Source organism: Lacerta agilis, chromosome 9 (assembly GCF_009819535.1).
Source record: "Lacerta agilis isolate rLacAgi1 chromosome 9, rLacAgi1.pri, whole genome shotgun sequence".
Taxonomy (NCBI): domain Eukaryota; kingdom Metazoa; phylum Chordata; class Lepidosauria; order Squamata; family Lacertidae; genus Lacerta; species Lacerta agilis.
The window spans coordinates 53,246,591-53,259,958 of NC_046320.1; the positions used below are offsets into that span (position 1 = coordinate 53,246,591).

The 13,368-nt window shown below is 41.2% G+C and overlaps 1 protein-coding gene across 1 annotated transcript in view; it reads left to right on the plus strand.

The window, feature by feature from the left end:
* The window catches only part of CENPE (centromere protein E), a 33,810-nt gene that overhangs the window by 15,457 nt on the left and 4,985 nt on the right, over positions 1–13,368 (plus strand). The window contains exons 16-29 of the mRNA XM_033159567.1: positions 137–193; positions 281–436; positions 1,909–1,983; positions 2,188–2,322; positions 2,461–2,592; positions 3,457–3,634; positions 4,878–5,029; positions 6,430–6,738; positions 8,179–8,490; positions 8,944–9,102; positions 9,882–10,100; positions 10,990–11,535; positions 12,107–12,409; positions 12,794–13,096. Coding sequence (XP_033015458.1) covers positions 137–193; positions 281–436; positions 1,909–1,983; positions 2,188–2,322; positions 2,461–2,592; positions 3,457–3,634; positions 4,878–5,029; positions 6,430–6,738; positions 8,179–8,490; positions 8,944–9,102; positions 9,882–10,100; positions 10,990–11,535; positions 12,107–12,409; positions 12,794–13,096 — 3,036 coding nt within the window. The remainder of the gene's footprint in view (positions 1–136; positions 194–280; positions 437–1,908; positions 1,984–2,187; positions 2,323–2,460; positions 2,593–3,456; positions 3,635–4,877; positions 5,030–6,429; positions 6,739–8,178; positions 8,491–8,943; positions 9,103–9,881; positions 10,101–10,989; positions 11,536–12,106; positions 12,410–12,793; positions 13,097–13,368) is intronic.

The window sequence follows — 13,368 nt, forward strand, 5'->3', positions numbered from 1 at the left end:
TAAGTCACTTTGAGATTATTATGGTGTGAAAAGCGACCAGTAAAAATGAGTTTAAATAAAATATTGGTAAGGAGATGAAATTGAACTAGGTAACAGAGGAGCCATCTTGTAACTTTCAAAAATATTTTTCTTCTAGATTCATAAAGATTTTGCAGATTCTGTCATACTTTGTGAAACCCTAGTAGATGAGAGGGTAAGTCAGCTTCAGCGTTCTCTTAAGAATTTAATTTGAAAGAGTAGGTAAAACCTTTTAATCTCACTCTGCCTCTCTCCTGGCTAGGATAATGCTGTCACCGAACAAAAAGCGTTAAAAGTAGAACTAAAAAACCTGCAAATGGAGAAAGAACTGATTGCATGTGAACTCAAAGAGCTCAAGGAGAAAATATCCACTTACGAGTTTGTGGCTCTCGAAAGAGAGACAGCAAACGAGCAAGAGGTAAGACAAAGTGGGTGTGTAAATAATCCTATTTCTAGGCCATCTTTTCTTTTTACAACTTTCTGAGTGGCTGACAAAATCATTTAAAGAAGATTAAATTAGCTGGATCCTGACTTTTTGCCTGCAGATCTCATTTAAATTAATATGAGCATTCTTTTATGGCTTAAGTGAACTCCGATTGAAAGCAATGGGATTATGGCAACTAACTTAGTCTGAATTGAACTCAGTTAAATATTAAAGCAGCAGAAGCAATTAAATGTATCAAAACAGTAAAACTCAGTAGTGCATATATACATCAGCAGGATTAAAGCAAGAGATACGCTTGAATGCCTGGAGAGCCACTGCAGAGAATATCCCCTGATCACTGCCCTTCTCAAATCATATCAACCCAGTCATTTTAATTTTATGCCCTCTTTAGAAAGGGGGTGGCAGAAAACATCCTTTGGTGCTAGTAAAATGGCAGGCTCTGGTGATATTGGAGCTCAAAGCCACATCAGATTTTAAAAGTAAGTGCTGGCACGGTAAATTGGGTTCAGCCAGACTTGCAGTCAGTACCTTTCCTTCAGGGAAGATGGGATGTGTTCCCTTCACCTGTATTTAAGAAGTGTCTTAATTTTTTCAGTCTTCCAAAGCAGCCCCAGGTACGACACACTGCAGTAGTCTAGTCAGGAAAATGGTGATGGCATGGATCACTGTGACCATTAGGGGGACAGGGATGCACAGCTGATGGACCCCCCCTTAGCTGCTGAAAAGTGCTGCATCGCACACCCTCAGCAACAAAACTGGGTCTAACGCAATTGTCTTGACCCTGCATTTTGTTAAAATACCTATACTCCACCCTTTTCAGTTTGAGACCCTTCGAGATAAGTTAGCAACATGAGACTAAAACAAATGCTATTCCTGTAACTCCAAGAAAGCAAAAAAAAAAACCAAACAAACCAAAATGGCACTTGTTTTTGTGCTTATATTGTGGTATGTAGGCTGTGCTATGAGAGGAGTGAAGTAGGCACCATCTTGCATTAACAGTAAAGCATGGTTTGTTGTGACATGTGAAAACAGCCACTCTTTTGAGTTGCAGCATGGAAGAAAGGCGAGGATTGGATATTAATTTATTTAAATCAGTTAGCGGCCAACTAATGCATGCTAGAAAAAGAGCAGACCTGTTCTTCTGAAAAGCACTTTTCAGTGTATATTAGCAGTGCATTCTGCCCTTATTGTTTTGGAGGGTTGAAAAGCCCTCTGTTAGTAATGAGACGTTAAGACTTTATTTCCCAGGGCTTCTCACCACTGTAAGCAATGGATGCTCACAAAATTTTCTGCTATGTGTTCTACAGTAACAACCTGGCTCCGCTGTGGTTTGGAGGGGAGCTGAATGCAGGGGCTGCTTGTTTTTGTGGTGGGTGACTGCAGGTAAACCTGACTGAAAGGTGCTTCCTAACTGCCTATGCCATTTTGCTTTGATTGCTCCACAGATGCAACTAATGCATGAAATTTCCAGCTTAAAGGCTATCATTGCAAATGCTGAAGTTTGCAATCAAGATCTTCAGGTGAGCTGGTGGTGGTGGTAGGCCTTGCATGTATAATGAAATGGAAGTCTATTGTTTAGTCTTAGCCAAATGCCTTGAATTCTTCGGTCAGTTTGTAAATTTTAATGCTGCGCAACACCTGAGGCCCCCCCCCCCAATCAAGCTGGGAAATGGAATGGTGTGCCTAAACACTTCTGGTGTTTTTCCCCTTTCTTGCTTTATCAGGAGGAAGTAATGTCAAAAGTCTTGAAGATCGAGGAGCAAAAGAATAAAATCAAAGCACTGGAAGACCACGTCAGTGAGCTAAGAAATCTTACGAGAGAAGCAAAGACAGAAAGTGGGGAGAGAGACATGTCATCAGTACGTCTGAATCTTTCTTCTTTATTTAAGCAGGGCTTTTTTATTATTTGTCCTTGATTCCTGGGGATTCTTGCAGGGTGGGTGGGTGGCATATACATACACTTACACACTACCCTCATGTTCTCATACTTTCAGCAGATTTTGAATAACTCGGGGGCCGAAATGCAAAAAATGAAGCAGTCTCTCAGGGATGCTGAGACGGTAGCGCTGGATTCCAAGAGAGAATCTTCATTCCTCAGAAGTGAAAACATGGCACTAAAAGAAAAAATGGTGTGTGGACTTGGGATGGAGTAGTTTTTTACTTGCCTTTTATGTAATGTCTGAGTGAACAGATACAATTCTTTTTGTGGCCTTTTGTCAGTACCTGATATAAGCAGGGGGGGGGGAGAGGGACAAAAAAAACCCACCTTTTCCTAGTGGCTTATGTCTGTGGAATTTCTTCACCACTGAGGTGTGCCTCTATATTTGCTTAGAAACCAGGTCAAACTCACCTTTTGGAGTCAGGTTTTAAAAGGCTGATGGGTGAAGTAATTTCTGAGTTGTGATGCTGCTAGTTACATCCTTCATGCAATTTATGAGAATTTTTTAATCATTTTTGTTTTCTTGTGTTTATGCCTTTTTATTGCCTTAAATCAGATGTAAACTGCCCTGTGGCCCATTTTTGATGAAGGGCAGTATGGCAATAGCTTAAGGAAATACATTAAAACAATAAGCTCCCAGTAGGTCCTTGCCTGTGAGTTATGATAATTTTCAAGTAGAATCCCAGTGATGCCTCCTTGGGGTGATATGGACTGGGATAACAGTGCTAATACAATCTGGAAGATAGAGAGGATGGTGTTACTGAAGTACAGTGGTGCCCCGCTAGACGAATGCCTCGCTAGACGAAAAACTCGCTAGACGAACGGCATTCGCTAGCGGAAGGCTGCCCCGCAAGACGATTTTTTTTTTAGCGCGAAAACCTCCGCGCTCCATTGCCGCTTCGCTAGATGAAAAATTCGCTCTACGAAGACACTCGTAGAACGAATTATTTTCGTCTAGCGGGGCACCACTGTACATGGCACGGTGTACAAATCTGCCACTGTCCTGGCATGTAAATGGACAAGGGTAATGGCATGTTAACTCTCTCCCATGTAGGACCAGCTCTCAGATACGTACAAGCAAATGGAAAAAGACATTGAGTGTTACAGAAGACAGCTAGATTCTGGAAAAGTCGCCTACAAGAAAATGCAATCTGACTTGCAGAAAGAATTGCAGTACTACCTGCAGGAAAATGCAAATCTGGCATCGCTTTTGGAGGGAAGAGTTCCAAATGGTACCTTTTTATGGAATTGATTTAGAACAAGAAGGTTCTTCACATCATCAGGCTTTTTTCTGAACTTCTGATAGCTGAGAATTATTATTTTTTAATGAATTAAAACTGGTGGCACACATGTTCAGGCCCCTTAAATTTAGTTTAAATACTTATAAGGCACCCTTTTAATAAGAAACAAGGCAATGCGCAACACAGAAACATAATGCTACAATAATGTAAATGAAAAAATATCAAGGCGGGTTTGGCACAGAATTTGCATCCCAAAGGCTTATCTGAACAGCACAGTTCTGAAAAGACGTCTAAGAGAAAGCAGGGGCTGACTCATGCTCAACTTCTGCTGGCAAGAAGTTCCACATAGCAGGTCCTGCCACATTAAAGTCTGGGTCCCTGATAAAGGCAGGCTGGATGCAAGGGGCATGGCAAACAAGCAATTTAATTATTTGCTGCATCTCAACTGGGATTAGTTGGTTCATTTAGCCAATCCTGACGTAAAGCAACTAACCATTCATTCATGATACAGTGCAGCAGGGTTCAAACAAAAAACCCTGGAGAGGTTTATGGCTCTGCGCTTCTCTGCCCTTGCATCCTTCCAGCCAGTCATGGACTTGGTTGGCAGACACCTTAGTGACTTGGGACTTTAGACTCGTGGCTTTCAGTCAGTTTATGTCCTGATAGCATGCTTTACTGATGTGCAATTCAGGCATTAGACAGTGGCTGCGTGGAATTAAAATAAAAGTAGTTGCTGCCCGTGGGGCGGGCTGGAGAAGTAGAGAGGGGGGTAAGGTCTGGGGGGGCAGTGCTGTTTTCGGGGGGTGCAGGGGGATGCATACCCCCAAACATTTTGTCAATTTTTGTACTTTTGTCCATTTGCTGTATTTATTTTTCCCGATTTGAACTATAAAATGGTGATTTTCTTAAGTCAAAATGAGAGTACGCCTAAACATTTTTTTTGGGGGGGAGCACTGGGGAGGGGGATAAGTTGGACTGGTGGGTTTAGGCTGAGCCCCCCGAGAAGATGGAAATTGAGCTTCAGGGGTGCATAGGCAAGTAGTCTTTCAAGGAAGTTTGCATGTCAGAAACCAGGGTATAAACTGGTGGAAAGGGTGTGTGCTTTAGCAGGATATTTTCACAGAAGCTGAGAACTACGGAGCAAGAACTGTATATCTAGAGTTTGCTTGCAACACAGTGGTAGTGAATCCTTGTCAGTTTTATCAATTGAAATCTTTAAACTCCCCACCCCCAGACTTACTCTCATGTATGGAACTGGAAAGGAAGATTGTGGGTTTAAAAAATGAACTGAATAAAGCCCTGGAAGAGAATTCAACTTTAAGGAAAGAAGCAGCTGCATCGTTAGAAGCCCGTTCGGGACCTGACACTGAAATCTTCCAGAAGGAGGTAAAAACTAATTCAATGTGGGCTGCCATGAAGCTGTTTCTTAGGTCAGGGCTTTCTTAGAACACATTTAACTTTATGGAAATGTTTTTTCCCCCACCCAGAATATAGTTAATCATCTTTGCTGAAAGACTGGGGTGCTTCTACTACAGTAACTTCTGTAAATAATTCTAATCAGTAAAAAGTTTTAAGATAAGGGGTTCAAATATTTTATAAATCATTTCTAAAAAATTTGTATGGTATATCAGATTATTCTAATTTCTGTAAGGATAAGCAAGTCCTAGGTTACAAACTGAACTGTCCAGTGCAAGAACAAGATACATTTATTCCTTTAGGAGGTGCTGTTGTCACCAGAAAAGAAAAAATGTTTGTTTTGTTTCTGCATTGGTTCTGTTCCTCTTCACTAGGCCTCAAAGTACTGGAAGAAAATATAGAGCAACAAAAAGGGCCTGAAAGTATATACTTAATTACAGCTCAGAAAATGATTCTGATTAAATTTCATGCCCATTCATTGAAACTTAGCCCCACTTCCTTCTTCAATTCTTTTTATGAGAATGTTTTTTTTAAATACTGTGGAGAGGAAATATGAATAATTGTTACTTCTGGATTTTTAAAAATTGTTTTGTGGAGTTTTTTTTTTTGTTCCACATAAACTAGTAAACAGTTCAGGAGATTGTTGCTCCATTTCTTACAAATACAAATAAATATTATTTTAAAAGTAAATTGTTTGTAATAATTGTTTGGATACACTATATTTTTTAATATGCTAGTTGTGATAATTTTATGCCCATTAAAATTGTCCATAGTTATATTTTATGTTTCTAAAGTAACAGAATGACTTTCAATCTGGAAAAGAAAAAAGAAGTGCTAATGTAGCCTTTTTTCCCATTTTTCCAAAAATTTCCATCTCTAGTCCCATGCCATGGACTATTCCCTCAACATCCTGTTATCAACCTTCAGATGTCTCCTGAATATTTTTTTTTTAATCAATAGGCCTATTCAGTGGTTTAAACTTTCTAAGATGAGCCAGTCGGTTTTATGATTATTCTGTGTTGCTTTTATTGTGTATTTTTGTAAAGTTGGTTATACACAGCCCTGATATTTTATATGAAGGGAGGCCTCTAAATATTTTTATAAATAAATATTGCTGGGGATATTTGTGTTCAGTTCCGTACTAGGCTATGTAATTTGTTGGATCAGTCATCACCTGTCAACCTGAAGCTTTTTTCTCTAGTCTCTTGTAGAAGGTACTGTAGTTTTCTTCCAGTTCAGGGGAGCAAAGTACATCTAAAAACCAAACTTAGCCTTCATTCAGCTAGAACACATGTTATAAAGCACAGCTGAGATGATGATAGCTGCCTACTACATGCTCATACTCTGTGTATATAAATGTGTGTATGTAGGTGCTTGAAAAATCTGAAATGATTGCTTCTCTGGCTTCGGAAAAAGAGGTGTTGCTTGCTCAAGTATCTGAGAAGGAGAGACTGCTGTGCGAAGCAACTACTGCACTAAAATCCAAAGAAGATTTTGTAAGTTCTGAAGCAATGCGCCAAAGTGACCTAGCTTTTCAAGAGCTGAAATGTCACTGTGATGAACTGGAGCAGAAATTCTTGACTGCATCAGAAGAAAACAAGCAGATGAAATGCCAAGTAGATCTTCTATCTGAAGAAAACCTCAAGCTACAGGCAACCATTCATGAAGTGACTCAAGAGGTGAGTCCTTCCTGGTTCTTTGACTTTTTATACAGCAGCTGATGGCTTTTCTTGATGCAAACATTTCTGGACTTCAGTCTTTGTTTAGCTCTATCTGAAAAGTTGAGTGGGCCCTTGGTACTGTCTCCTTGCTTCTATTTTTCCCTATATTGCAGCAAGGCCTGGCACATAAATGTGCTGTTACACAAAGTGCTCAACCCTACTACACTAATGAGGTTGCTTTGGATCACAACCACTTTCTGAAATATTTCTAAAACTTTTTTTCCAGGAAACATGAACCAATCCCACAATTCTGGAATTGGCTGTCCTATTGTGTGTACTCTTTCCCTACACACTTAAAAAATGTCCATTTTACTTACTAAGCTAGAAGGAGCCCAATTTACCCCTTTTGAAATGAATGGGAAAGTGAAGCTACCAAACCCATGGAACTGGGTTCCACGGTATCCCCCATCAGCTTCTCAAAACAAGGCAGGGATATGACTTGGAATTGCTATTTGTGGTAGCTACTACAGCAGATGCATTTTCTGTTTTGTAAACAAAACATGTTTTTACTATGTTTTATATGTGCTGTAAGCTGCCCAGAGTTGTTGGGGAAACCCAGCCAGATTGGTGGGGTATAAATAATAAAATTATCATTGTTGTTATTATAATTACATTCCTGAGTGCACACACATAATAGCAACCACTAATTCCAGGAATAAATTCTGTCCTAGGGTATTCTGCTCCTTAGCAGAATTCTGACATGCTCTCATTTCTTTTTTTTGCAATCTGGCAAGAGGTAAGCCCTTTTAGGCTACTGGAGTACACTAGATTCCTTGTGTTACATGCAAAACTAGTCAGATTCATAGTAAGTAACACTAAGCAAAACCATAGCTTAGCAAAAGTAATATGACATGGGTTGTTTGGAGTAAAGATTATGACTGCAGCACTCTTTCCGCAAGTCTTGCTGCTCTCATGCTACCCAGGACTAAACTGGTGTTGAATCCAAACCTGGGTTTATGGTTTGTCTTGCTTTGCATAATCTATGAGTTTATAGCCAATGCATATTCTTGGTTTATTGCTTGTGGTTTGTCTGGGGGAAGCAAACCACAAAGCCTTCTTCATGTGCAACACTAGGCCAAACCTTGGTTTAGCCCTGGGTTCAGCTGCAGCAGGACGGGGGAGGAGAGCTGTGGCCATGATCTTCACTCCAGAAACCCACAAGTTTGCTCATTCTTGGTAAGCATAAATTGGCTTAGTGTTAGATTTAAATTGGCATTGTGTAACTTCGCTGAAATCAATATTGTCCACAGGTAATGAAAAGCTTTGTGGGAGAAAATGACCACTATAAAGACCCTTTTAATGACAAGGTTCAAAAATTGGTGTTTCTAAGTTGGACTTGAGCTTCATTATTACTAATGTCAAAGTTTTTCTGTCTTTCCATAAATAATAATAACGAAGCTTTCTGGCAAGATCAAAGAGATGCAAGAAAAGGACTTGGAGCAAGAGAAGCTTCTTGGTATGAGAGAACAACTTGATGAAGCACATCAAAAACTGAGTGAAATGGAGCAACTCAAAGACCAATTGAAGACCTGGGCATCTAAAATGGAGGCTGAGGAAATGGAGAAATTGGGCCTAGCTCAAAGGCTCCAAGAGAGTGAAGAAGAGATACAGGCACTTACTCGGGAAAGAGATCACCTGAAGCAGGAGGAGGAGGCTCTCAGACATGAGAGAGATCAGATCAAAGAAGATATACAAGAGACTGTGTCAATGGTAAGCAAAACCTCCCACTTGATTACTGCAATGTGTTGTACATGATGCTGCATTTGAAAATCCCTTCAGGACTTCATTATGTGATCATATCACACCAGTGCTTCTCCATATCAAAGTTCTGGTTTTAGCTTTTAAAAGCTGTAATTAGTTTGAGGTGGGATGGAACATACCTATAATTGAGTACACGTGAAACTCACATGGAACCGAAGTTTTCAATGTTTGATATTGTATTCTGTTTTTATATATGTTGGAAGCTTCCCAGAGTGGCTGGAGCAACCCAGTCAGATGGGCAGGGTATAAATGAAATTATTATTATGTGGCTAATTCATCTGTCCCTACATCAAACTAGAGAGCTTTGAAAGGGTAGCAGAACAATTCATAGCACTACTGCAAGGAAGTGTATGTCATGGGAGCTCTAATGCATGTATCCCTCTTTTGTTTTTAATGTAAAAGAACATTGAATCACAAGAAGAACTGAGAAGTGCGCAAAATTCTCTGAAGCGTTATGAGAAGCAAATTAAAGAACTGGAAGAAACCATTGTGGAGAGAGAATCACAGATTTCAAGTGTTAAAGAATCTCTAGGGGTCACTATTGAGGAACAGAAGCAACAGGTAACATCTATCTTGGTTGGGTTGGAAAAGGACATCCAGCAGAGTTTATTGGTCTAGGTTGGAGCATAATTAGAAGCATAAGAAATGCCCTATATAATCTTGATCCTTAGTCCATGTAGCTCATTGTCTTTGCTGACTGGAAGTAGCTCTCCAGGTTTTGGGACAGAGGACATTCTCAGCCCTCTCTAGAAATGCTGGGGATTAAATCTGAGACCTTCTCAGTGCAAGACAAGTGTTCTGTCGCTGAGCTGTGGTCCTTTTTGCTTTGAGTGTGAATGTTTTGGGTTCAGTTCCGAGACAAGCCCCATTCAAGGCAACGCCACTTGTTTTCTATGGTGACTATCTAAAGCTTAATGTACTTTAGCTGGCCTGTAACATGTTAAGACATCAGAGGCTATTAAACACTGCTAGAAAGTCTGGGGTGTTGTAGAATGTTGAAATGGTGCTATATTGGGTGGAGGCACGAAAGTGCAGACTTCCATGTATATTTTATCTCCAGCATTAGAGGCACCAATTTTCTGAATGCTGGTTGCTTGAGAATAAGAGGGCTAATGCCCTCATACCCTGCTCTGCAGAGGCATCTGGTTGGCTGCTATAGGAAAATAGGATTATGGAGTCAAGAAGCCTCTTGGTCTGATTCAGCAGGGCTGTTCTAGCACTGCCCTCTTCTTGCCAAACATCTCTGAATGTTCTGCACTGTATTGTTGATCACTGTTGTTTACCTGCCTTGAATGAAACATTTTCTGGGGTAGAAAAATACGTTGTGTTTCATCTTGCAGATATTAAAGTTAACAGAGCACTTGGACTACTTCAACACAGAGAAAAATCTGTTAACTGGAGGAGACGGGGATGCAGAGAAAATTAAGCTGGAGGAAAATAACCAGCTTCAGTCAATGGAGGAGAAAATATTGTGCCTTGAGCAAGAGAAGACTTTGCTAAAGCAACAACTGGAGAGTCTGCAAGAGCAAAAGAACTGGTACCTGGAAAGCAGTCAGCTGGTAATTATTGTGTATTGCTTGTTGTTGGCATCAGTCTGTCCTGAGAGGCAATGGAGTACACCTCCAGGGGTGAAGTAAAATCACACTGTTAACAGCACAGAAGTGACCTCCCTGGGAGCAAGCCTAGGCAGTGTGTATGGAGGTCCTGGCCTGCCCAGAAGACAAGACACCCCCCCCCTCTTGACCTCACTGATGTGGTCCAAAGAGAAGCAGAGCAATACGTTTAGCATCAACATGGCAGCAGGAGTTGCCAGGAGGCGGCGTGCAAGGCATCATCCAGCCATCTTAGGGACTCCACTACAGATTTGTGTAGGGTTTACTCCTTAGCTTTTTCTTCTCCCAAAGATATTCCGCAAGGCAGTTGTGTATTACAGGGGTACACCTGTATTTGTGTATTACAGGTGGGCATTTTAGTGTCATGTCAAGCCATAACCCAGGGTGCACAGACAAATGGAGATTGGAGTGAAACAAACCATGATTGGTACACCAAAAACAAACCTTGGTTTATCGTCATAGTTTGTTTTCCCTTACCCCAGCACTAGCAGAGAGGGGCAAAGAAGACATAATTTGCTCATCTACAGTAAGTCATGACTTACAGTGATGTGCACAGGTGGTCAGACACAAGTTAGAGTCTGTCTTTAAGAGAAACTGATAAATTAAGTTAGTCTTTGATATTTTAATAGGAATTTTTAAAAGTTTTAGCCCATAATTTTAGATAAACTTTAAATAGCTGAAATGGCTTTTTGCAAGCAAGTTTACAAGAATTCAAATAACTGACTACGTGGTGTGCTAAAGGTTCTTATAACATTTTTGGGATAGAGTTATGAGTATTGACACTTGCAGAGCTAGAGCGCATCACTGACATCTTGCCCGTTTTCCTTTTCTTAAGCCACCTAGCAAGATCCAAGAGCTGCAAATAGACACTGGAGAGGATAAACTTTGTATGAAAGAAGAACTCCGCCAAGCTCTAGAGAAGTTGAGCGAAATGGAACAACTGAGGGAGCAATTAGAAGCCAGTGAGTCTAGAATTCAAGCAGAGCTAATGGACAAGCTGACATTGACTCAGAAACTTCATGAGCAGGAGGAAGCGATGAAAGCCGTAATGCAAGAACGAGATAATTTGAAGGACATTGTGGGTTCTCTCCAAATAGAGAGGGATCACATCAAGGAAAAGATTGAAGCAGATGTAGCTCAGAAGCATGAAGGAGCAATGGAAGTCTTAACCCAGGAACGAGATGATTTGAGGAGGAAGCTGGATGTTCTCCAAAAACAGGAGAAGCTTGCCAAAGAAGAGGCTGAAACAGAGGTGCTTCATGAGCGTGAAAAAGCAATGAGAGCCTTGACCCAGGAGCGAGATTACCTGAAGGACAAATTGGATGCTCTCCAAGTGGAGAGGGATCTCATCAAGGAAGAGATGCAAGCAGCAAAATCAATGGTAAAATATTATTAGTTTTTATTAAGTTCATTTTTCTTTTTTACTATTTACAATTTATTGATTTTTGTAAAATTGCAAAAGTGCATCTGCCAACCAACCTTTCTTTCCCAATGTTTTAATCCTTTTAATAGCTTGCACTTTAATAATTGTGATGGTCTTTTAATGGAAGGGGAAAGTAAAGCCAGAAACCTTTACCAGTTGGATATCCTACCATCGCAAGTTAATTACAGTTCTAGGAATCGGGAGTAGATTTTCATAGACCAAATAATGTGCACAGACTGGGGAAATGTTGTGCATGCCCATGTGAGGCCAGGAGCCTGTTCAGATGCATGTTTGTCTCCAGAATATTACCAGGATGAAATGGGGAATGGGCCTCTAGATTGTGCGCACACCCTCCCAACTCATTGTAGGGGAAAAATAATTCTTATATCACACCATGGTGAGAGTAAAAAAGCTTGAGGCTAGGGGTGGACAGACCCTGAAGCCATAAGGGATGCATGGTTAGAAATGAGACTGATCTTGAAAAGTGACAGTGTTCTGAAACTAATGGTTAATTTTGAACCCATGAAAGCTTTCTCTTAAGCGGCAAGACGATGAGAGAGCGCTAGAGAAGCTACTCGAACTGAAAGAACAGCTCTGCGAAGCCCAGCAGAAACAGAGTGTCATGAAGCAGCTGGAGGCAGATCTTAAGGCCACAGAATCTGAACTCAAGGCTGAAAAGATGGATAAGTTGGAAATGGTGCAAAGGCTTCACAGCAGCGAAGAAGAGAAAAAATCCCTAAGCCAGGAGATGGATGCCCTGAAGCAGAAGTGGGAAGCTCTCCAAACCGAGAGTGAGTCGCTCAAGAGACTTCTGGAAGCAACTACTTCAAAGGTAAATAGCCGTGGGCCACAAAATGGCAGAAATAGCAATTTGCTTCCTATTCTGCCCCTACCACCTTAGAAAGTAAGTTTGATTCTGGCAAAGTAACAGCTGGTGGAGTGGAAATGGAGCTGGTGGTCTAAAGCTGGCCTTAAATATAGGAAGAGGAGGATTTGTAAGTAATTGAGGGAAGGCTTCTGCTTCAAATCTAGTGTCGGGATGGGTCTTCTTGCTTCAACATATGGTGTCCCTGGCAGCAGGCTACTTAGAGAAGGGTTTGGGCGTTAGGGAAAGGGAGCTCCAGGTTCCACCATTCAAAGTAAACCCTTCATAAAACTGAGTAAGAAAGCAGAACTTGCTTGTTGACTGTTTCTCTTTGTATAAAACCTGACTCAGGTCCAGCAGCTAGAAGAAAAGAATTTTGACCTGAGGCAACTGCTTGAGTCGAGGGAAGAGCAGAGTCGGACGGCTGCTGAATGTCTGAATGAGATGGAGCAATTGAAGACCAAGACAGAGGCCATGGAGGAGGAGAAAGCAGAATTGCTTCAGAAGCTTCACAGCGCCGTGCAGGACTTCAGAACTGTAAATCAGGAAAAAGAGGATTTGAAAACCACAGTAGATGCTCTTCAAACTGAGAAGGATAACATGGTCCGGACCATCCACCGCCTTGGCGAGAGCATAGAGAAGATGGTTGCAAATGTAAGAGTCCATTTTTAGCACCTTTGGACCAATGGCAGTGAATGAGATCCAGTCAGTGGACTGGATCCGTATCTTCCACACGCTGCATGTGGCATATTTGATTTGGGGGGGGGGGGGGTTGCCCAGCTCTCAATTGCCTGACATCAATCAGTTGACCCATTTTCTCCCCGCACAGTTTGAAATCAAACTGGATGGGCAAATCAGCAGTGCCTGCAAACCTTTTCAGCCTACCTGTGTCTACCTGCTGCACACCTGGCATGTGTATGATGTCA